The following is a 26,377-nucleotide window of genomic DNA, read 5'->3' as shown; positions in this document are numbered from 1 at the left end:
ACCCCCAATGAAAGCACTGTCACAACGTTCAGGGTAGAATATGAGTAATCACACTTTAGCAATAATACCCATATTAAGTGACATAAGAAACAAAGGCAACTAACAGTAATAACTGCAGACCTGCAGAATTTTTCTTAAGTTTTGGACTACTGTGATCAGAAATCTGATTGCTCCTGGCTATGCCATTTTGCACATCATTACTGGGGCACAAGTACTGCCATAATAAGCATTCATTGACCTGGTTTCTAATTTGGGATAACTTCTGGATGCAGCTAAAAACTGTACCTGTACAGCGTATGACATGGCGAGGCCTGCATAGGCTGGGGATACTTTTCCATGCATGAACACTACGCACACTGCAGTCACAGTGATGACAGTGAGGCTGATCAGATCCAGACGTACCGCCAGCCATCTTGTAGCACAGCTGAAGAGAAAACATGGAGACTGGTGGATGTCCAGCAGTTTCTCATACCTGTAATAAGCAGGAAATACAACAGTGATGGTTAACTTGCTTAATATATAGAAGGGACTTCCCATAACATTACTAAAGAGCTGCACAAATACCAAGTTCACCATTCCGGTCTTCCTTTTAATGTTATGTGACTATCCGCTTCATCTTACATGGCATTAATCAGGATGGCATCCATCACTCATGTAATTGCCAACAATGACCGTTCACATGGCCTGAAAGAAGCTGGATCATGCCTGAACCTTAGTAAAACAATCAATGTGACAGAGAAGCTGACCAAACTCAGATTTATCAATGCTGGCTGGAGATTGGAGGCCTCTGGCTAGATACCAGCATGAGCCCTGAGTACCAGGCCTTAGCAAGGACCCTTGCCATTTATTGTAAAAGAGCGAGACCTTCAGATGAGTGATGTACATAATATTTCTGTGATAGGTAGGACTTTAGTGTGTTCCACATGGGCTGTACATCAAGTACTTTAAAGGCTGTGTACTAAAGCTTCATTTAGTGTGAACCATTGCAATGGTATATTTATATTTTCCACTGGACCAATAGGGATACTTGGTGAAAAATTGAAACTAGCCTCTGAAGGTAATTCAAATCATTTTCAGTGGAGTATATTTGAATTTCCCACCAAGCACCCTAAGGCTAGACACCCAGTGGCATGTGCTCTGAGAGCCCGACCCTAGCTGTGCCCCTTGCCATACATCATTAACGAGTGCGGAAATGTGCAACATAAATTACACTGAGAACTGCAGGTGAGAGTAATGCAAATGATACTTCTGTAATAAGTGGATGTTACTTTAGCTATATCCTCATGGGCTGTACAGCAAGTTCTTTTAAAGGCTGCATACTAAAGCTGCGTATAGGTATTAGACTTCTGTAACTTAAAATGACCTTTCCGCACCATTTCAGGTGATAGGCTAATGTCTGTACAGATATTTTTCATCTACTTATAAGCCATGTTTGAGTTTTTCTCTAGTTCCTCATAGCAGAAAGCATTTTACTGCTTTCTTTGTCCACACTCCATTGTACAGAACATTCTGTCCTCCTCCACGCAGAGTATAGCATGTACATTATGTCTGTTTGGGGATTACTGGCAAACTGTCACCCAAAGAATAATAAAAGTCTGTTTCTGTGACAGCGAGTTTAGTGTCTGGACCGTATGTAACTGTTCAGGGGTTACATGCAACTCCCAGGCCATGGGTTGGACATCAGAGGTAAAAGAAAAAAATTACTAAAACCAGTTGAAATCACAAAACCTAATTTAATGGAATATATTATTGGTTGCAATAGCCTCTTAATATTGATAAGTAACCTTGCATTCAGTTCACCATAAGCCCTCATGCCCATGAGCATAATCCTGGCATTTGCTATCACAGTTAAATTAATGCTTAAAAATACCAGCGCTTAAATAAGAGTCGTTTTGTGACATTTGTCTAGCCTGGATTTTGGAAGAATTTGGCTAGTGTTTACTGGACTAAAAAACAAATAGATAAATAAGAAACACAGAGAGCCCAATATAGTATAGTATGTATTGGAAACCGAGGATAAATGTAAGTGTGAGATGAATATACTCACAAACATGGGTTACCTCTTAGGCAACCACTGTAGATGCAGGTGAGGAGATTAGACCTGTCCTCACTCAGGATTAAGATGTCGCTCTCTGTAGATCAAAAAAGTAGGGGTAGGTCACCCCTCCACCAGGGGTGGACACAGTATTATCGGAAGAGAACAGAGGCGCCAGCAGGATAAAAGGTAATAAAAATTTCAAAATTTGCTGGGAGGCAGTGGTGGACTAACCTCCGGAAAGCAGACTTAAAATACTGTCTGAATTAAACAAATACATTTATTATTGGTACCCCAAAAGATGCAACGCGTTTCGCAGGCACAGCCCGCTTCATCAGGCAATAAGATAGGGGACAAACACAGAGGTGCTAATCCTGCTACTGACGAGCTACTGTTTGTCCCCTATCTTATGGCCTGATGAAGCGGGCTGTGCCTGCGAAACGCGTTGCATCTTTTTGGGGTACCAATAATAAATGTATTTGTTTAATTCAGACAGTATTTTGAGTCTGCTTTCTGGAGGTAAGTCCACCACTGCCTCCCAGCAAATTTTAAAATTTTTATTACCTTTTATCCTGCTGGCGCCTCTGTTCTCTTAGGAAAAAACAAATAGACACTGCAAAAGCCCCCAGCAATAACTGGAGTGTCCATTTAGATACTGCCTCTAGCCGTAGCAGAACTGCCTTCCATTCTAGGGGTGGTCTGGAAGCCCCCTCCATTGTCTCCTATACATATCTTTTATGCACATCCTGCTATTAAGGACCCTGGTGGTAGGAACATGAATAATACACAGGAGGCTCTTAAGTGCCCCCATGGCTTAAACATGTTGATGCCTAGAAAGTGCTGTTGTCCACATCCATTGTGCCCAATGAAGAAGTAAATACATAAAGAGCTATCCTTTAAATATTAAGGCATATTTGAGCACTGGGGGGAACCCCCTGCGACAGAAAGTTCCTGTATGTACATAAATGGGCATGGGTGTCTGCACTTACTTTAGAATACAGTCATTGGTTTTGTTGTATGCTTGAATAGTTGTTATCCCTTGTAGTGTTGATGTGATGTGAGATATAAATGGAGACTGGCTGATATTTTCCAAGCGTTTCAATTCACGAATCAGCACTCTGAAAAATAAAGGCAATTTTACTGGTATGCACATGCACTTTAACCAGGAGATAGTCTTGCATACACTAATGAATAAATTAACACATCTCATGCAATGTTGTATTTCAGTAAGCTTTATTACATATGTTTGTGATAATAAATGGACACATTTTTGAACATTATTGCAATAGTGCAACTTTAAAAAAAATGACACATCCTTGGCAGTCTGATAATTTTCATAGCACATACTGTACATACAATGCGTTATTATTATTCACTGATTCGCATATTTTGGCAAATTTTCACCCTAGCAAATATTTAAAGAAATCTCTAGTGAATAATAGTGTAATGTTAAACTCTACAAATTTAACTGAATCACACATTGAACAAGAATAACACCGGTATATTTTATATTATTCCTCATCTGAAAACATTTTAATACAGTACTGTATTTCCCAACTAGTTAGCAGTAAGTTAACATGTAAGTAAAGTCACAGATTGCTAACTTCAAGCATAATACAGTACAATTATATTAAAAACCATGGAATACATAGTTTCTGTCTGGAAATGAATTGCTTATCATTAATAAGAGAGCCAGATGTGAACAAAATGCCTTTTGAAAGTTGATTTAAATTCCATCACTAAAGAAGTGATTTTAATAATAAATCCCTATAACTGATTTAACAAGAGGGATATTTTTGCTTAACACATCCTGGAATTATAAGTTGACCTCCAGGCTCCAGCCAATATATTCCAGCCAAAAGGCACTTGGTAGCTGGCACAGGGAAGGCTGAACTACCCAACAAGCAGGCAATTCAGTCTCCCAATGTTATTGCACAGTACAGCAACTTGTACATAGTGAGCAGCAGCATTAGAAAACATTACTAGCAACACCTTAGATTTGACTTTCTAATTTTTCCAAGATTCAATAAGTAAATCTTGGTATTATAAATAATACGTTTTGTGGAAAAACATACAGACAATAAACTGTCACTGGATATGAAGCAATGTTTTTATAAATGCCATTGCCAGAGTAAGGTCACCAGGTTAATCAATGCTCATAACTATGTGGCATTGGTCATCAATGCAAGGATGGTGTTAGGTAAAATTGGGCCTTGGGCGGAAATGAATGTGGGGCACCTTACATTTTCATACAGTACTGACAGTAAACTTGTGACCTCTACAGTCCCTGAACTTGACCTCTGGGGCCTTGAAGGAGCTTGGCACCCTGGGCTATTGCACAATATGACCCTATGGCGACACCAGCCCAGACTACATGGCACAGCTTTGTGTACAGATGGCAGGCACAGTATTATTCCTATTAAAACAAACAACTGAACTGGGACAAAAAAGATGACTTTTACTAACCTGGGGCTTCTTCCCGCCCCACATAGTCTTTAAAGCCCCTCAGTGTCCTTGGGGTCCAATCTGTTGAGCCACTGCACCCCTCTCCATGCCTCCATCCATCGCACTCCCATCACCGGGAGCGCTTTGCAAATGTTTGGTTCGCAAAAGAATTGTACCACACCTGCGCAGAACACTACCCGTGGCAGGAGATGCACAGTTGGGACCGCACAGGTGCAATAGCCTGCGAGCCGGATTGGAGATTTTTCTGAGGGGGACAGCGGCACAACAGAGGGAACCGAAAATACACTAAAGGTACCTCAAAGACTACAGGGGCTGGAATGCAGGTAAGTAAAAGTAATCTTTTTTCCCAGTTCAGGTGATCTTTAAGAAACCTGCCATCCATATTCAATGCTGTAACATACAGAGCCCCAAGCAAGTTCAAATGAACACAGATCCCTCTGGTTCAGAGCCCTTAGCTGCTGGAAAATGGTTTCATTCAGAAGCTTTAAGCTTTATTACACTTGACTTGTTCCTTTTACACATAAATGTATACCTGTATATTATTATTTAAATTATAAATAGATACATTTAATTAATTGACGAGGTTGATAGATACCTTCAGTGAATAAAATGTTATTTAAATCTAGGTGGAATCTTCACTCTTTAGAGTTGATGAGTACTTATAACTGCACAGAAGGTGACTACAGAATACCATATGCAGGTACAATATATAGCACAGGTAATAAGCTGAATTACTTTATCTAAACCGCATTCACTTCGGCATTACCTTGCACCCTGGTTGACCAGGTAGAAGACCACACTGAGAGGTATCACAGACAAAAGAAAGTATGGGAATACTGAGCCAATTATACTGAGGCAGAAGAAGACAAGGATCACATTTTGCATAAGTTGCTCCATTAAATTTGGAAGTCGCACATCAACTGAAATACAGAACATTAAACATTTTTTTTGCTCAAATTTGTACTATTATTTTTTATATTTGAACACAGCAATTTTTTCAGAAACACTTAAAAAAAGAAATGTAACTGATTTCAAATATCAATGTTCATCTAACTATTACCTATATAAGACAGCCAGGAAGGTGGTGGTGTTGTGTGTGTGTGTGTGTGTGTGTGTGTGTGTGGAAGGGGGGAGAGAGAGGTGGTAAAATTGGTCATTGATTGGCCACTCATAATTGTAAGTGTGTACCAGACTTTATAGTGTTTGGTGTATTGCTTTACCTGCAGGTGGCACCTAGATTGCCAAACATTGCTGCTACCGTCTATAAGCAGGTGGCTTTCTGCAATGCTATTGGACAAATTGTATTTGCTGCTCCCCGCCTCAACTAGTCCCGACCCGGGCAGAAATTGTCGCTTGCATACCTGATGTTCAACTCTTCCAGGCAGAGAAAGAAAAAAAGCAACACAGCCTGGTTATTTGTGTGCTTGGCACTGTACATACACGTCTATCTCATCATGTCACATTGTGTATCTTTTAATAAGGGATCTGTAGTCACTCTATAAGAAATGTTATATTGTTTATGTACAGCCTCTGTCTTTACAGTTCAAAATGTTGTCCTCCTACAGACCAAATCTAAAGGAAATGCAATTTAATTAGCACAATAATATCATCTGTCAAATTTTTGTTGCACTATTCAAGCCTCCTTTGTTATGCTAATCCACAGTGCTTAATTATGTGTTCAAATTACAGCCAATCCCTTTCTAAATGATTGCATCCTCTACATAAGAAAAGTTTGCTACAACATGTTCTCCCTGATGTATGGAATCCATTTGCATGAGTGTTTTGCTTATTATACAAGACTAGTGCTCTGGACAGCTCTGCCTTTTCATGCATGTGCTGCTGCATTACTAATCCATTGCTTGTTCTCCTCTCACCAGTACCTGCTACCCAGAGCCGGGACAAGGTCCTCCAGCACCCAAGGCTGAGACACCAAAGTGCGCCCCCCCCCATCCCTCCCACCCAGCCATCACACACTGATTGCTATTAGACTAAGAGGCGCCACAGGGCCCACAATCTCCCCAACACCTTAATATCTAGTTATCTGGCTTTCAGTCACTGCTATGTATCCCTTTTTCTTATTTCTTTCTGCTTCAAACACAATTTCGAATAACAGAATGAATTCTGCGCCCCCTCCTACACTGCGCCCTGAGGCTGGAGCCTCTCCAGCCTATGCCTCGGCCCGGCCCTGCTGCTACCAGTATACTGATTTGTCACTAATGATCCTGGATTAACCTTTGCAGGCCATACTGGATAAACTTCTTTCTAAACCTATCTTCTAATGCACTTGAGATCTACCTGCTTACACAAGTATCACAATCATCTAGTGCTATATTTAATATTGGTTTTAGATGTGTTTCTGGAACACTGATCCAGGTATTGCCCAGTGGTTTAGCATCACATCAAGGTTTTTTTTAGCATTCTTTCTTCTGATTTGTTTGTTTTTACTTTGTATTTAATTATTAATTTAATGGTATCCCCCTAAACCAAAGTATTGCTGTCAACTTTCTACTGTGGTTTGTTGACAGGGGCTGCATTCCTTTGCACACATGCTGTGTGAAAAGTTAAAGTTACACGAGTGTGTGTGTTCTTCTTTATTCAGTTGACTCACTTACCTTCATCCACATCCTTGGTGAATCGATTTAGGATGCGACCAAGTGGGGTGGTATCAAAGAGCCTCACAGGGCTGTGGAGGACTTTATGAAACAAAAGGTCATGTAGTTTTGTTGAAGCTTTAAGTGTACACTATAATAAAGAAAAAAATATTCTGAATTTAAATATTAAGACTTATACAAATGTAGTGTGCCGGCTCATCATGTTCAGTTAAAGCGGAATATAACCCTGCATTTCAACTTTGCTCTAAAACATTATTTACAGTATATTATATGCAACCAGCATTTTTTTTTTTTACTAGACCAGCATTGGAAGGGTTACACAGGGCTTTAAAGTCCCTAGAGATTTCTGCAGACGAATCCGAACTTGAGTTTGATACTTTTTGTTTACAAATATGTGTTTATTATGACTCATCTCTCTCACTGAGAAGGAGCTTGGAGGACAGCCAAAGAGATGTATCTATTGATAAACAGTTACACACTAACAAAATAGAATGTAACTATCTGAATGTCTGCACGGAACTTAAAACCTCTGTGTTTAACCCTTCCAATGCTGGTCTAGTAAAAAAAAAATGCTTTTTGCCTATAATATGCTGTAAATAATGTTTTAGAGCAAAGTTGAAATGCAGGGTTATATTCCGCTTTAACTGACAAATGTTTTGATGCTGGTAAAACAACTCTATCAATCTCTACTAACTTTACTAAGTATTAGCAATCAAAACCAAAAACCGAGGTGACTAAAATTTACTTGGGGTATAATAATAAAATGCACATTAATTTTATAAATTGAAGTGTCCATACAGTTTTACACTATGGTGGCTTTCAATATTTTATTCTAAGGTGCAGTATTAATTGAAAGTCAACACGAGAGGAAGCAGTGACAGAGGGTCCATAAAAGGCAGAGGGCTCCCTAGATGACCCCGTGCGCTGCTGACCCATCTAGCAGAGGGTCAACAATTAAGTGTGAATGCCCACTTCTTGGCCTGAGGTGGAGGTATACCACTTGAGTGTCTCTGTTTAACACCTGTTTACTGCTGTGGTGAAACTGGAGGATCACCTTTCCAATATAGAGTATTGTGTTTAAGAAGATTCATGAACTATAAGTGTGCTATCTAACTTGAATTTATGCAAGCATTAGCAACAGCTTGGGAATTTCTGGTACAAACATGGTCGCAACAGATCAAAGATATCTGTGCTTGCATAAACTCCTTATTAGACAGACGTGGACACATTTGTTAGTACACCTCTATTATTAAAAAAAACAGAATTATCTGAAAAACAAAACAAAAGAGGAAACAGACATTATTTGCCACCCATCATTGTTTACATCATATTTTACAAAAAAGTACTGTGTGACATGGATACACAAAGCCATGATCACATACCTTACCATTTAGCAAGCAATGGATTAACTCGTTACGCGCATAAAGACATGCTTGTAAGAACAAAAGTGCATAGTTACCCTAGGGACTCAGCTTTTTTAATATGTATTCCATTAGGGTATATTACTGTTATTTTTGCAAATAAGAGTTTGTAAATTATTGATAGGATAAAAAAAAAAACACAAAAAAAAACACAAAACAAAAAAAAATACACCTTTATTTCCAAATAATATATTGTCGCCATAAATTACACTAGAAACATAAATTAAATGTTTTGATATCCTGGACAAATGGGCAAAAAAATGCATGAGTTTTATTTACAGTAGCATGATTTATTTTAAAACTATAGGGGATGGAATTGGACAAAGAGTGTATTTTTCTTTTTTTTTTAATGTCTTTCCATTTACAATGCATAGAGCAGTGGTTCCAAACCCATGTGCCGCGGCAGCTTCGGTATCTGTCGGAGGGGAGCAGTGCAGTGGAGGGAGAGCTGTGGGCAGCGGCGGAGAAGGGGGCCATCTCCCCCCCTTCTCTCACCTTAGAGTGCTCTGCCTCCCTCGCTCTCCCCTCCGATACTAAGTGTGGCGGCACTTGGCAGCGGGCGGGACTTACCTTCCGTGTCGCTCCAAGCACCGGCCGGAAGTTCTGGTTCTGCAGCCGCTGCTCTGGTTTGGATCAGGCCAGAGTAGTGGCAAATCATCCCGCGCCGACGACGAGACGAGACCAGACGGGACAGAGACATGGAAGGTAAGTTCCGCCCCTCTGCCAGCCACCGCACTTCGTTCCGGAGGAGAGAGCGAGGGAGGTAGAGCACCCTGAGGTGCCGCTCTCCTTCCCTCGCTCTCTCCTCCTGGGGGGGGGGGGGGGGGGGCACCTGGCTACATATACCGGGCACATATATCCCTGGCTACATATACTGGGGACATATATCGGGGACATCTACACCTGCCTACATATACTGGGGACATATACCGGGGACATATACACCTGCCTACATATACTGGGGACATATACACCTGCCTACATATACTGGGGACATATACCCCTGCCTACATATACTGGGGACATATACCTCTGGCTACATATACTGGGGACATATACCCCTGGCTAAATATACTGGGGACATATACCTCTGGCTACATATACTGGGGACATATACTGGGGACATATACACCTGCCTACATATACTGGGGACATATACACCTGCCTACATATACTGGGGACATATACACCTGCCTACATATACTGGGGACATATTTATACCCCTGCCTACATATACTGGGGACATATACACCTGCCTACATATACTGGGGACATATACTCCTGACTACATATACTGGGGACATATACCCCTGCCTACATATACTGGGCACATATACCCCTGCCTACATATACTGGGCACATATACCCCTGGCTACATATACTGGGCACATATACCCCTGGCTACATATACTGGGCACATATACCTCTGCCTACATATACTGGGCACATATACCCCTGGCTACATATACCTCTGCCTACATATACTGGGCACATATACCCCTGGCTACATATACTGGGCACATATATCCCTGGCTACATATACTGGGCACATATATCCCTGGCTACATATACTGGGCACATATATCCCTGGCTACATATACTGGGGACAACTGGCTGTTTGTCATTATGTGCATTTACTGGTGAAAAGCTGTCTCTTATTATGTGCATTTACTGGTGAAAAGCTGTCTCTTATTATGTGCATTTACTGGTGAAAAGAGGTCTCTTATGTGCAATTACTGGTGAAAAGCTGTCTCTTATGTGCATTTACTGGTAAAAAGCTGTCTCTTATTATGTGCATTTACTGGTGAAAAGCTGTCTCTTATTATGTGCATTTACTGGGGAAACGCTGTCTCTCATTACGTGCATTTACTGGTGAAAGGCTGTCTGTCATTACCTACATTTACTGGTGAAACGCTGTCTCTTATGTGCATTTAGTGGGGAAACGCTGTCTCTCATTACATGCATTTAGTCTACGTGTCACGGAGATCTGAACGTTTGGTTTGATGTGTCACGACTCCAAAAAGGTTGGGAACCACTGGCATAGAGAATTAAGTAATTTCTGAAAACAAAAAGCCTAATTTCTGGTGAAAAAAAAAAGATATAGATCATTTAGATGTGATAAGCAGTGATAAAAGTATGGCCAAATGAATGGGAGGAATGCCAAAAAGTGAAAATGGCTCTTGGCTGTAAGGGTGAAATAGCCTTTGGGGTGAAGTGGTTAATCCTGTTCTTTATGATCGTTTGTATTGGTACAAACAAATGAGTTCACACCATTTTAGGGCTTGTTTCCACTACACGCAGATTAGGTGCAGAATGGATGCAGAAAAACGGACTCCAATGAATGCCTGTGGGAAAATCTGCATTAGAAAAATCGCGTTTAGTGGAAACAGGCCCCTAGGCATTCATTGCAGTCAGTTTTTCTGCATCCATTCTGCATCCAATCTGCGTGTAGTGGAAACAGGCCCTTATAGTATTGTAAAACGATCAATAGTTTGGTAAAAAAAAGCAGTAATAGTATTTATTTTAAAATTTTAGCAGAAAATAATTCTGTCACAACTAGGTTTAGCAGAAGGTAGCCGGGTCTTACCTTTACAAAAACATATCCTCGCACAAATCTCAGAAGGAGAACAACCACCATAGAAAGAGTATAGATGTTAATATAAAAGTGCAAGTCAGGATTGTCCTTCATGCTCCCCCTTGACATGGTTACATTGCTTGCGTCAGCCGTGATGTTCTAAAAAAAATAACCAAAGTCCGTAGATATCAATGACCCATTTTAAACAGTTTAGCATGTTGTTGTTTTTTTGTTTCAGATATACAGATGCATGTCTGACTGAAGGATCTGGTCAATTGTTAAACCCACAAGGTTACAGCAAATGTTTTCTCCTAGCTGTACTTCCCATTATTACTGTAATCTGCATTTTGTAGAAACCATCAGAAGAGGGAGATTTCATAGGTCTGTAAAGCAAAGGTAGCTACAGATATTTAAAAAATTGTATGGTGTGTGGCCACCTTAAGCCTGCACATTTATATTCTGTAACTTTTGTTGTGCACAAATAAACAGCCTTATTGAAGTTACAGTGCTAATTCAATTCAAAATTGCGTTCTTTCACAATGGTGGATCAAATATGGAATCTGCACCAAACTTTCAGTTGAAAGAGAACCAGAGGTGGTTTCTAAGAATGATATCCGCACACAGAGGCTGGGTCTGCCTATACACCCCAGCCTCTGTTGCTATGTAGTGTCCCCCCAGGCCCCCCCTGCGCTCTGCTATGCCCCATAAATCACAGCTGCGCTGTCGACATGCAGCGGGCTGTGTTTACCTATGTAGTGTCACTCTCACTGCTCCCCCCGCCTCCTGCATAGCACCGGTCCCCGCCCGCGGCCCTTCCCTCCCTCGGGTTCTCTTTTAGAATTGCAATCAATTTTTCTAACTGATTGTAACATTTCAAAAATATGACCAATGTACCACACACCTATGTTCAATTTTTCCCCAATTATGATAAAACTGATTGGAAACTCTGAGAAAATTGCTAGGGTGTGTATATTAATAAACTGACAAAAAAAATCTAACACACACCATACAATCTTTTAAAAAAATTGAAGAGAACTATCTGGCATTCCAGATCGATATAAATCGAAAAAAATGGGAAATCCGATCGGATTTGTCAGTTGAATGTAAAAAAAGCTTTTGATTTTTTTGGGAGATGCGATCGTTTTTATCGAATTGCTGTAAAATCAGATCATTTTATTGTATCGTGTGTGGCCACCTTCAAGCTATTAAGTGAAGCCACAATGCTCCCAGTATACCCTCATGCCAGTACTGGCAGGGAAATGTTGGGCATTGTAAACAGTTACCAAGCTTCGTCAACAGGCTCACTTCGGCTTTCTCTTCTCTCACATCTACCTTTATGTCGCATGCCAGCAGAAACTGATACAAGAGAAGAGGGGACTGAAGGGAGCTGCCAATGGAGTTTGTTACATATGCCCCAAACCCCACCTATCCTTGATGACTTCGGAACTGTGAAGTGGCTGATGGACTTGAGAAGTTATTTCTTTTGTGCTGATATGCTATTATGGTTTGGTATTTACTTTGTCAGGTGTGTTAGTCTGCAGTGTAAGTCTCCAAGTTACTTCCTACATAGCAACAGAGTTGGCAAAGACTTTAGAAAGACAATACTGCTTTAATCCAATTGTATGGCATAGAGCAGTGTTTCTCAGCATTTTATTGGCATGTACCCATTTTAAAACCCTGTACTCACCAAGTACCTCCTAGCTTAGTAAACATTATCACAAGTACCCCTTGACAAATATATATTTAACCACTTCAGGATTCTGCGTACGCTTAACTACGCCCCTGAATCCTGAAGTGGATTGCATGGAAACGACGAGCGGCCGTTCCATGTCAGTTCACGGAGGGTGTCTCCGTGAACACCCCGCGAGCCGCCGATCGCGGCTCGCAGGGTAAATGTAAACACGCGGGGAAGATCTTCCCCGGTGTTTACATATATACGGCGCTGCTGCGCAGCAGCGCCGTAGAGGTGATCGGTGATCCCCGGCCTCTGATTGGCCGGGGATCGCCGGCATCTGATATGCTAAAGCCTATCCTATCCGGCGAAGGACAGCTTTCCGTCCTGCGCCGCACACAGGGGATGGGAGAGGGAGGGAAGGAGGCAGAGGGAGGACTAGTGCTGCGGAGGGGGGCTTTGAGGAGCCCCCCCCCCCGCTAGGCACAGCAGCGCGGCGGCGATCAGACCTCCCCAGCAGGACATCCCCCTAGTGGGGAAAAAAGGGAGGAAGTCTGATCGCCCTGCCTGATTTCTGATCTGTGCTGCGGGCTGAAGAGCCCCCGCAGCACAGATCAGTCAGACCACCCGGAATTTGGAAGTGGTTAATCAATGTACATGATAATTGGTTCTAAACAAGTTCCAAGCACTTACTATTGCATTTAATTAGCTAAAATATTAATTTGGTGTTCTTTAAATAAGGTTTGTTATTTTCTAAAACTCTATATTTGTTATTCTTGGTTAAGCATATCAAGCCTGAGTACCCCCTGGAACCATCAGAAGTACCCCCTGGGGTACAGGTACTACACATTGTAAACCTAAGGCATAGAGTACAGGTTTTGTATATGCAGTAGTTTATCAGAAATCCATTTTGGCAGTGGTGTAGCAATAGGGGGTGCAGAGGTTGAGACTGCACCGTAGGACTTGGGCCAGAAGGGCTCCCTAAACCACAGTTTTAGCTCTTTATTGGTCCTGTACTGGTAATAATCACTTCTCTAGATGCTGTGAATAGAAGTAATCATTAGCAAACTATTTCCGATCCCCTTCTTGCACCTCTGACACTGTGGTTGTCCTTGGCAGGTTTTGGTCCACTATATTAATTTGTTTTGTATAGAGTGCTTGAGGGGGCCCAATGTAAAACTTGCACTGGGGCCCATAGCTCCTTAGCTACGCCACTGCATTTAGGGCAGCTGATATACATACAGTTCTAATGTTATGTACAGATAATTTTGTCTTAGAGTAAGTTTTGTAGTATCTACATTTTAAGTCATTTATAAAGGTGGTATGCCATTGGCAGGAACACTGCATTGCTGATGTATGGTTGCAGTAACCTTACACATTTCTCATAGTTCTATCTGATATATACATATTCTTCTTACCCCATCGCCTTCTTTAATCCAGTAACTCAGCCACCAGTTACTGAATGCTGCACTTCCTGTTGTTAATGTAAAAAGAATGACATTGATGATGACTACTAACACTCCCCCGGCTGCCTTGATGTAGGCGCCATAGACCGCCCATTGCACAGAATTGTCACTTTTCTCTTCTGGCTGCATTAGTCCTGTAAAAAACAATGAATACTGTTATTTACAAACACATAAAAAAAATAAAAGGCGCTCAGCCTTTCGTGTCTTGGTATTTGCTACAAATTTAATTCATGTTAATTTTTATGACTGCTATGTTTTGCCAATAGCTGTGTTTTTATGATTGTTCAATTTTTCTGTATCTTTCTACCATCCTTTATAATAAATAAGCTAAATGCCTTTGTTTAAGTAATTTCTTGTCAATATGATCCAATACAGTGGCTGGCAGGAATTTAATTCAGGATTACAGAGAGCTTCAGGTTTGTATACCAATGTGGTACAAGCAGTAGAGTGTTGTACCGTGTTAGCCATCAGTAAAAGCAAGGAGTTTTGAAATAGGATGATAACATTTATTGGCTAACTTGGAGATGGATAAACAGTAAGCTTTTGGCTTATACAAAGCCTTTGTCGGACTTGGTTCCTGACAAAATCTGAAAAACAAAGCTTATATACACTCACCTAGAGGATTATTAGGAACACCATACTAATACGGTGTTTGTCCCCCTTTCGCCTTCAGAACTGCCTCAATTTTACGTGGCATTGATTCAACAAGGTGCTGAAAGCATTCTTTAGAAATGTTGGCCCATATTGATAGGATAGCATCTTGCAGTTGATGGAGATTTGTGGGATGCACATCCAGGGCACGAAGTTCCCGTCCATCATATCCCAAAGATGCTCTATTGGGTTGAGATCTAGTGACTGTGGGGGCTATTTTAGTACAGTGAGCTCATTGTCATGTTCAAGAAACCAATTTGAAATATATCGAGCATTGTGACATGGTACATTATCCTGCTGGAAGTAGCCATCAGAGGATGGGTACATGGTGGTCATGAAGGGATGGACATGGTCAGAAACAATGCTCAGGTAGCCCGTAGCATTTAAATGATGCCCAATTGGCACTAAGGGGCCTAAAGTGTAACAAGAAAACATCCCCCACACCATTACACCACCACCACCAGCCTGCACAGTGGTAACAAGGCATGATGCATCCATGGTCTCATTTTGTTTACGCCAAATTCTGACTTTATCGAGACTCATCAGACCAGGCAACATTTTTCCAGTCTTCAACTGTCCAAGTTTGGTGAGCTTGTGCAAATTGTAGCCTCTTTTATCTATTTGTAGTGGAGATGAGTGGTATCCAGTGGGGTCTTCTGCTGTTGTAGCCCATCCGCTTCAAGGTTGTGCTTGTTGTGGCTTCACAAATGCTTTGCTACATACCTTGGTTGTAACGAGTGGTTATTTCAGTCAACGTTGCTCTTCTATCAGCTTGAATCAGTTGCCCCATTCTCCTCTGACCTCACACCAACAAGGCATTTTCGCCCACAGGACTGCCGCATACTGGATGTTTTTCCCTTTTCACACCATTATTTGTAAACCCTAGAAATGGTTGTGCGTGAAAATCCCAGTAACTGAGCAGATTGTGAAATACTCAGACCGGCCCATCTGGCACCAACAACCATGCCACGCTCAAAATTGCATAAATCGCCTTTCTTTCCCATTCTGACATTTAGTTTGGAGTTCAGGAGATTGTCTTGACCAGGACCACACCCCTAAATGCATTGAAGCAACTGCCATGTGATTGGTTGATTAGATAATTGCATTAATGAGAAATTGAACAGGTGTTCCTAATAATCCTTTAGGTGAGTGTATACTGACATACAGAGGAGAAACATTCTTTAGCAAACATAAATGTAATTAAATGTCTTAACTGTTACTTCAGGAGGCTTAAAGAGAAACTCCAACCAAGAATTGAACTTTTTCCCAATCAGTAGCTGATACCCCATTTTACATGAGAAAGACAATGATTTTCACAAACAGACCATCAGGGGGCGCTGTGTGACTGATTTTGTGCTGAAATCCCTCCCACAAGAACCTCTGAAGACCGCGGTACTCCTGGCAAACAGCCACAATGTAACAATGTTCAGAGACAGGAAACAGCTGTTATTAGCTGTCTAACAGCCAGAGCAGCTAGAAACAGCCTCATAACCTGCCCACAGTAACAATGTCTCCATGTAATAAATGTCAGAATGTGAATCTGGGAGAGGAAAGATTTTACAATGAGCAAACACTGACTAAATCATTTATACATAATTATGGTAAAAAATGAAGCACTTTTTTTACTACATTATTTTCACTGGAGTTCCTCTTTAAGGCATCTAATTACATTTATTTATGTTTGCTAAAGAATGTTTCTCCTCTGTATGTCAGTATATATAAGCTGTGTTTTTCAGATTTTGTCAGGAACCAAGTCAGACGAAGGCTTTTTATAAGCCAAAAGCTTACTCTTTATTCATCTCTAAGTTAGCCAATAAATGGTATCATCCTGATTCAAAACTCCTTGCTTCTACCAAAGTGTAACCTTAGTCAATACAGCTTCCACTGGCTGCTGGGCCCAGTGCTGGTGCTACCAAATCTCTCCACAGATGTTCCAAAGACTAATTACAGTCAGGGATATGAGAAGCATCCATTGGCCAAAGTGCACTAACACTTTTATACTTACTGTAAATGTGTATTGAGTCTTACTTAACTCCTAGGATATAATATCCAAATGGAGTAGGAAGTCTAGTGAAATGACCTTTGACTCACAAGAGATATCTAAGGCTTCAGTGAATACTGAATGCTCAGCATTAGACAGGATTACCTTTAAGAAAATATGGCAACTGAACATGAATAAAAAAATGTTTTCAGTCCAAATTCAGCTATGAATTCAATGTATTGTTCTAATATATTTTTGTGTTGTTCACACTATTAGGCTTCATTCACACTCTACGCACTGCCGTGCGCATTTCAGCAGCGCGTATGGTTAGCGACATGCAAGAAAATCAGAAGTGCATAGACAGCACTTCGGACATTCAGACTGTATGCGCAGCAATGTGATGCGCTATCGCACTGCTGCAGGCATTTTTGGCAAAGCGCAGCACTGATCCCATTCACTGTAATGAATGGGATCAGCAGCACAACGCATGGCAACGCAGATGGCAGTGCAATCAGCTGCGTTGCATTCCGATCACAATGCCATCTGCATTGCCTAATATGAACGAGGTCTTAGAATCCATAACAACTACTGATTAAGGGTCTGCAAGTACAAGTACAAAAGTGATGTGCATTTTATAACCAGGGGTGAATACATTATGGACTTAAAAATTAGTTTTTGACAGTTGCTTAATGTGAGAATTTAAACCAAGCAGGAAAGAAGAAAAAGGTTGCCACAGTCACGTACCTTGGCCTTGCTCCTGGTCTTCCTTATTCTGAAGAATTAATTCCGTCTCCACTGCTTCTGCATCACCATTATCCTCTTCATCAACATTATCCTCTTCATCAATATCATCCTCCTCCTTTTTATCTCCCTGAAAAATACAGGAAGGGCTGTCTTGCTGAGAGCAGTCTGCAGAAATAGTTCTTGTTAGTTCTACTGAGTCCATAGAATTCTGTAGTGCTACTCCTGCAGATTCATTGCACAGTCCTACCCTGCCTGTATCAGAAAGGAGAAGTTTAATTTCTGTGTGACTCTCTCATCTATCCTTTGTCTCAAAACTATTAAAGAAAGGCTACTTTCTGTCAAATATGTATGGTGAAAATAAAACGCATATATTCAGTGACATAATTAACAAGAGAACAAACATGTTGCTGATGGTGTTCTGGCTTCAAATGGATTTTTTTTACAATGTCCTTCGACAGCGGTTACAAGATCCCCTTGTGGAGGAAAAGTCCACACAATAGTAATCAAAGCAGTGTTTATCCATGTAAATGCCAGACGTTCATTCATATCACCAATCTGCTACTGGCTTGTGGAGAAAACCAACATTAGCTTACCTGGTAATGCTGTTTTTAATAAATCTCCAGGACAGGTGATACATATAAGATAATACAGCCTTTAACAATTCTTCTGTTTTCTGTCTTGAACTTTGAAGACTTTACAACCTCTTCAGCTTCTTAATTATCTTTGATATACATTTGCAGCAGAGGAAACAGAAGAATTGTTAAAGGCCTCTAGGTATGAATACTGTATTCTACCCCAACTCTTGTTTCCTCCCTATTCCTTTAGATCAGGGGTCAGACACCTTTTTGGCTGAGAGAGCCATAAAAGCCACATACTTTAAAATGTAGTTCCATGAAAGCCATACAATATGTTTCAAACTGGGACAGTAGGGCTCACGTCCCTGTTGCCATGGAGATGTGTATACAGTTGATCCTTCGGGCAGCGGAAGTGTCAGACACATCTTCAGCTTCTCTTGGGTTTCAGCAACATTAGCAATTTCCCCGAGAGCCAGACAGGAGAAATACCGACTAACAGCTTGTACAATTAGCTAGCTGACTTGGGGGTTGATTCATTTGTAGGACAAGACAAGACAAGACAAGACAAGACAAGACAAATAACATTTATATCGCGCTTTTCTCCTGGCGGACTCAAAGCGCTAGAGCAGCAGCCACTAGGGCGCGCTCTATAGGCAGTAGCAGTGTTAGGGAGACTTGCCAAAGGTCTCCTACTGAATAAGTGCTGGCTAACTGAACAGGCAGAGCCGAGATTTGAACCCAGGTCTCCTGTGTCAGCCACCATGGACAAGATCCCCGCACTTCAGCCCAATAGACTGCCTGTCAAGTGACAGGCAGCCTACTGGGCCAATCAAAGTGCGGGGATCTAGTCAGTGGCGTAGCTAAGGAGCTGTGGGCTCCAATGCATGTTTTACAATGGGGCCCCCCAAACACTTTATACGAAACAATTAATACGGCACACCAAAACCTGCCAAGGACAACCACAGTGTCAGAGGTGCAAGAAGGGAATGGGGAGCAGTTTGTTAATGATTACCACTATTCAAATTATCTATAGAAGTCATTATTATGAGCACAGGCCCAAAAGAGAGCTAATACTGAAGTTGAGGGAGGGCCCTCCGGGCCCCTCTGGCACAAGGGCCCCGATGTGGACACAACCTCTGCAACCTCTATTGCTACGCCCCTGGATCTCGTCCTACAAAGTAACTGGACCTGACAGGGTCCAGAGTGGGACAGTTGGAGCAGCTGTTTGTTTTGGGGTAGCGCAAGTAAGTTAGTAGTGCATGCTACAGCAGTGAAAATGTTACTTACGCTGCCACACTGAGCTGCTCTGCTTGAGCAGTGTAGCTCAGTGAATCAAGCCCTACTGATTTGTCTGTGAGCCAGATGTAGCCATCAAAAGAGCCACATCTGGCTCCCGAGCCATAGGTTCCCTACCCCTGCTTTAGATTGTAAGCTCGCAAGGGCAGGGCTTTCTCACCCTCTTGTGTTTTGGATTTTGTTACACATTTATTCATATAAATTCTGTCACAGTTATTACCAATTCTGTACTCCTGATTCTGTATTTTGTACTAACTCTGTATTTTGTATACTGGTGTACACCATTGTCAGTATTATTTTGTACCCCACTGTTTATTACTTTGTACAGAGCCCCGAAATATATTGCCGCTTTATAAATCAATAATAATAATAATGGTACATCATTGGTGCTTTTGCTCCTGGTCCTCTTTTTGGTATAAGAGGAGAGGCATCATTACCAAGGATAATGACAAACTGTCCTACAGTGCCTTTTGTGAGTAGGCATATACACGATGGCTAGAGCACGAAAAAAAGATTTCAAGCAAACCTTTCTAACTTCTATCAATAGCAAAAGGTAGCCTGTAGGGAAGGGATTATCTGCTCATTTCAATGCTATCAGGAATCCAGCTTTAAGTACAAGTATTCTTTACTGTGCATCAGTACACAAGGCATTTTTTAACTAAATGCTGCTAAATATTATCACAGCTGCTATACATTTCTGATAAATATGTTGAAAATCATGCCAATGGTTTACTACTTGGTGTTAAAGACTTCTCGTTCCTCTGTTTCTGAACTTGGTTCAGAAGTATGCATGACGCAGGAAATAACATGTCATATACCCTGTCACACCCCTACAGTTCCTCTAGTTTTACTGCAGCAACACATTCATAGCACAGGGAGAAGGAATCCTGCAGGTGCATAGATACTGAATGCTGGTATCACACATTTCAGCTGGAGTAATTACTTCTATTTCAACAACAGCTGTGAGATACTAAGTAGCTGTTGCGATTGAAACAGGCAGAGCTCCTAAGCAGTCAGCAGTAATGATAATAGACAAACGCGCAACCAAAATTCAAAAGAAAAGGATGGTGTCAGTTAATCTTAAAACATCATAAACACCCATACAATAAACTCTCCACATTAAAGGACACCCAAACTGAGAGGGCTATGGAAGCTGCTATATTTATTTCCTTTTAAACAATACCAGTTGCCTGGCTGTCCTGCTGATCATTCATGCATCAGTAGTCTCTGAATCACCCTCTTGAAACAAGCATGCTGCCAATCCAGTCAGATTTCAGTCAGAGCGCCCTATCTGCATGCTTGTTCAGGGTTTATGGCTAAGAGTATTAAAGACAGAGGACAGCCAGGTGATATGCATTGTTTAAAAGGAAATAAATATAGCAGCCTCCATATCCCTCTCAGTTCAGGTGTGTTGTCCAACTAAAGAGAAAACGTGCAGAGTGGGCTTCTTTTCTTCTTTTTTTTTTTTGCACGCCACTAGCATTTTTCCAGTTAAATATATTGTACCACCTATGCGGACTTGTGCATTTTAACAGGTATGTACACGCATGGAGTGTGATAACATGCTCACCAAAATGCTTACACGCAAACACAGTAAAGGTGGAGACATAGCTTAAATTAAGTAAAACAGATATTTACAGTCACTTGACAGTGAAAAAGAGAAATACTGTAACTACTGAAAATAGCTTCAGATATGCAAACTAAAAATATCTGAGAAGTTGCCTTTGTGTGCAGAATTGGCTCATAGTTTTGTTTGCAAAACAACTCATGAGTTCAGGTATTATTATTATTATTATTTATACACTTTATATAGCCATTTATATGGCCACACTTGTGAGGGTTGGCTTCACTCTATTGGAAAAGAAGGACTAGGGTTAAGGAGGCTACACTTGTACAGGTCATCACAGGGGGGAAGGGGTTAAGTGGGACATCATGGTTAGTAGTTATGCACTAATCACATTGAAAATTCAAGCCCAGTATTTAAGATGAGATCAAAGTACTATACTTTAAAAACTCTGCTTAAACAAAAAAAAATGCATATTTACATAATTTACTTTGAAGAACTGAGACTAACTTCTTCAAAACATTTTGATAACCACTTGAAGCTAGAAATGCTGCATCATGTATTACCTGTGTCTCTATTTCTTTGCATACTGCTATCCTGCGTTTCGGTCACACAATGATTTTTGCTGTGAATGACATTCTGTAAAAGTAAGAAAGGGTTTAATGTTAATAGTGTCCATCCTTATTAAAATAAAAGCATATCATTGGAATTGTAGAACTAATAGTAAAAATATAACACTAATAAATAATAATCTGAGCTGAAGGAGTGAAACATCAGGCTGGTTGCTCATTACTGACACACAGACATTTTCCTGACTCATACAAAGACATGTTTGTGCTGTCAAAAGCTTTGGCATAGTTCTCTGACATGAAAGGACATTCTGTATTGCATAGGTGTAAGGATAGCACCCACCCGTTTGTTCTTTTTATTGCTGTACATACTGTATATATGTTTTTGTATTATGGACAATGATGGCAATATACACCGATCAAGGGGGAGAAATGCACTATGCACACCTATAAATATTATCAAACAACACAAACGTTATACAGTTAACATTATGTATTTGTGCAGACATCCATAAACTGAAAACCAACTGATGGCCCTGATTCAATAAACAATTTTTGCTACAGTAAAGTTTTCATCTTACCAATAAAATATGGTACATTTTCAGTACCTAGCAATTGAAAAAATACTAAAACATAAGGTAAGATAAGGTAACTCTTGTACCCACTAGGAATGATCAATGATATGCAAATACTTCTGAGTATGCAAATGTATGTAAAATAGTACGCAAATATGTGCAGCTTAAAATTGGACCAATCAATTTAAACCTGGTTGGGACTTGATTGGTCCATTTTCAAACTGTATATATTTGCATAAAAATTTACATACATTTGCATAAACATGGAAGTATTTGCATATCAATGATCATCCCTAGTACCCACTAAACATCTTTGCTGCTATGCATTATTTAGGAATTAACACATAATCAAGGTAGAAATGAGAAACACAATCACCATAGATTTGTGAATAGAATAGCAATATAAACCTTTAGAGGACCACTATCGTGAAAAAAGTAGGCAGTTAAAATCTGACAGAACAGGTTTTGGGACAGTCTATCTCCTAATGGGGGATTCTCAGGGCATTTCCTGAACAGCAGTTTAACTGCCAAAATATGTAAGATACCAGCCAGCCTCCCTACTCACTTGCACGCTATTTTGTCAGGGCCCATTTCCACTATGAAGTGATGCGGGTGCGGCTACAGCTACCTAGCTGCATCACTTCCGCTGCCATTCGCATCACTTCCGCATCGGGAGATCTGCAGCGTGCTGCAGATTCTCAGATCGCTCTTCACCGCTCCACACGTAATGGAAACTGTTCCATTGCCGTGCATTGGTTACAGGACATCCGCGGTGCGATGTGGCTATGTAGCCACATCGCACCACATGTAATGGAAACAGGCCCTCAGTGCTGTTCAGGAAATGCTGCTAAAAATAGACTCCAGAGTGATAGCCAGATGAATAACCAGTTGTTCCTTCTTTTACCCAATGAGTCAGATATTAGTCTGGCTTGGTGCAGACAGAGCATTGTTTGTTTCATATGGTTATTGAAGATTCAAAAATGTATGCACTACTTAAGCCCCGTACACAGGCTGGATGAAACTCAGCCAATAATGACCACCTCTGTCGACAATCTTGCATGTACAGTGGCCCCCGGCCCGATGCCCTGGCCAGCAATCAGCCTGATGAATCAATTTGGCCTATCACTGACCGAGAGCATAGTTCTTCCCATCACCAGGCTCCAAAGTGACGTCACTCCTGCGTTGCTCCGTTGGCCCTCTGAATCTCCCCTCCCCCGCATAGCAATAGAACATGTCTGCAGCCTGTAGGCTAGCCACACATCTGTACCACACATCCTGACAATGTCGTCCAAGTGGTCAGGTCCTGAACCCTGCCAGGCAACATACCACATATCATGGATACCTTAACAGTAGACTAATTTTTTTTAAATGGTAAAAATTACCATAATTAACCCTACTATTGTACAATTAACCCTACTATTGTAGAACACTGCAAATATGAATAAAATAAAAAATAGTAACACTATATGTTTTAGTGAATATAAAATTAAATAATACAGCTTTCTATTTATTTAACTTGACAACATTTACAGTGCTAATTTGCTTTGTAGCAGAGAGAAATATTCATGTAGGTCAGATGTACTCACTGATTGCTGCATACTGTCAAATAAAACAGCATATTCACCCTTGAGCGTCATTAGATCTTCATGGGTTCCTTGTTCTGCAATGTACCCATCTTTCATGAACAAAATCTCACTGCACTCCGACAGGTACTACAATAAATCATACATTCCATTAGTGCTAAAACAAAACAAAAATTATCTTTGACAACTATTAGCAGATATTAATTCCAGCTAGATAATGTAGGCAACAATGCCCAATTTAGGATCTCATAATTTGGCAATTAATAGATTATGAAGCAACTGTGCTCAGACAATAAAGAGGGTTTGGGAGCTTTCCTTGTATTGAAGGGCATCCGCGGCTGTAATCATTAGGTAATTCCCGAGAGAGTTGATCCAGGGATTTATATGATTGCCAGGAAGGAATTGTTCCCCTTTTCAGGCTAATTGACCCAGGCCTTGTAATGTTTTCAACCTTCCCCTGTATCAACTGGGATACGTGAGGGTTCAGGATGGTGGGGTTATATATATATATATATATATATATATATATATATATATATATATATATATATATATATATAAATTTCTGGTTGGAGTTGATGGATGGATGGATGGATGGATGGATTTTTCAACAAAACCAACTATGTAACAATGCTGTGTGACCATTATCACCTTTCCTACTTTGTTTTGGCATTGTTGACAAATGAAGCATTGCACAGGAGTTAATAGCTATGGGAAACTAGACACGAAAGGGACATCTTCAAGTACACTGTATTGCTAATGAACAAGTACACGGGAAACACTGAACCATTAATAAAGGCCTGTAATTTATTTTCAGCCCTTACTATTCAAACAGAGCCTTTAGGTTTTGAGCAATCTTGGCACAAACTTCTTCAACATGATGAAACAAAAAAATAGTGCTTCAGAGGCTGTGCACCAAGATCTTCCAGCTCTGAGATGAAGCTCAGTTTAGGGGATGCTAGTTCATCTTGGTGCTGGATTGAATGGCTGCAGCTCTGACAATGTGGGAGGCCTTACAAGAGTACCTTTTTGAGTTTGGCTCATAAGTGAGGGTTGACAAACATTCTGTGCAGCCTTACTATCCCCATTCAACAGTGCCCTTCAATGATGATATGGAAAGATCTTACAGGACTCTCTGCATCTGTACTTCCTGGTACTGGAGTAACACTGCAGCCAAAGTCCCAAACATTGTGCAGTCTCTGTATAAAGCTGAAGCTCCTTATATGTCACTGATGCAGATTTGTCCAGTAGAGAGGTTACAGATGTGGAGAATGTGTGTTTTACCAATCTACAGAACACAAAATGTTAGCGTTGTATGCATTGCTTCTCTCACATGTGTGCAATACTAAGCTTGGCTTTATTGCAGACTGGCAGGATACTTTGAACTCTCTCTGAGGAGGAATGGTCCAAATGCTTCCTTGTCAAGAATAACTCTTCCATGTCAATTAGAGCACAGGAAAATGCTTATAAAATAGTCTCAGTGGTATCAGACTACAGCAAAAATCCACCATATCTATAATGTTGTTGTCCCTGCTGTGTGTTGGCGGTGAGGTTGTGAGGATGGGGACATGATTCATATCTGGTGTAGTTGCGCTAACTTACAACCTTTCTGATTAGCTGTATGTAAAATAATAAATGCTATAAGCGATATCAGTGTACCCAATGACCCTCTTACCTTGTTATTTCTTAAAATGTCCTTGTAAGGCTTGGTGGTGTATTCTCCACAGTCAGCATGCAACGCATGAGCTGGCGTGGAGGAGGTACACACACTAGCACCAGGAAACAGGCTATCCCTAGTATAGTGGAGGGGAGGACTGACTCCAATAGGAGATTGTGGCGCACAGAGCCAGTGCAGATCTGACAGCCACAAACAATGCTTTCGTTATAACGTCTCAGCGCAAAGTAGCGCTGAGCGCATAAACCAGAACTGAGGAGATCAGGACAGGTAGTCAGAATGAACGCTTGCTAGCTAGCGGCTACTTAGCGACAGCAAGCGTCCAAAACCAGACAGACTGGAATGAGGCAGCCAATGCGATGCGGCGATGGCGTGCCTCACAAAGACAGGACAGGATAGTCAGAAAATAGCAGGATTGAGATAGAAGAACGTAACACAGATAAATATACAATAAGTATGTTTTCCTAGCGTATTACAATCACAGCTATCAATGAAACTATTTGTAACTTCTGACTAACATATGTATATATCGGCAATGAACCGATATATGACATAAGCAGGAACGCTGACTAACACTGGAGCAAAACAGGGAACAGGGCTCAGAAGGATTCGCTATCTCTTCGCAGAGATGAACGCAATCCACAAACGGTAACAGGACAGGATTCAGAAGGATTCGTTATCTCTTCGCAGAGATGAACGCAATCCACAAACAGTGACAGAACAGGATTCAGAAGGATTCGTTATCTCTTCGCAGAGATGAACGCAATCCACAAACGGTACCAGGAACAGGATAACTAGCTCAGCACGGGTGTTCACGGTACGCGCAAACTACCAAAACGTGCTGGAAAACTGACTAACTGAACACAGGAAATAAACAGTTCGTGTACGTATATATCAGCAACACTGATATATCAACG

The 26,377-nt window shown here is 41.0% G+C and overlaps 1 protein-coding gene across 5 annotated transcripts in view; it reads right to left on the bottom strand.

Moving 5' to 3' along the window:
* Positions 1-26,377, bottom strand: part of LOC137546135 (ATP-binding cassette sub-family C member 5-like) — a 145,608-nt gene that overhangs the window by 30,462 nt on the left and 88,769 nt on the right. For 4 of the 5 annotated variants that reach the window (XM_068268192.1, XM_068268194.1, XM_068268196.1 and 1 more), the window contains exons 15-23: positions 23,789-23,914; positions 21,625-21,697; positions 17,624-17,875; positions 14,200-14,381; positions 11,122-11,268; positions 7,114-7,243; positions 5,268-5,421; positions 3,025-3,153; positions 286-472 (exon numbers count right to left, since the gene is read on the bottom strand). In XM_068268192.1, coding sequence (XP_068124293.1) covers positions 286-472; positions 3,025-3,153; positions 5,268-5,421; positions 7,114-7,243; positions 11,122-11,268; positions 14,200-14,381; positions 17,624-17,875; positions 21,625-21,697; positions 23,789-23,914 — 1,380 coding nt within the window. The remainder of the gene's footprint in view (positions 1-285; positions 473-3,024; positions 3,154-5,267; positions 5,422-7,113; positions 7,244-11,121; positions 11,269-14,199; positions 14,382-17,623; positions 17,876-21,624; positions 21,698-23,788; positions 23,915-26,377) is intronic. The other variant, XM_068268193.1, reaches the window with a different exon arrangement.

Source organism: Hyperolius riggenbachi, chromosome 2 (assembly GCF_040937935.1).
Source record: "Hyperolius riggenbachi isolate aHypRig1 chromosome 2, aHypRig1.pri, whole genome shotgun sequence".
NCBI lineage: Eukaryota > Metazoa > Chordata > Amphibia > Anura > Hyperoliidae > Hyperolius > Hyperolius riggenbachi.
The sequence above is the reverse complement of the archived record's forward strand: the minus strand, read 5'-3'. Positions and strand labels throughout refer to the sequence as shown.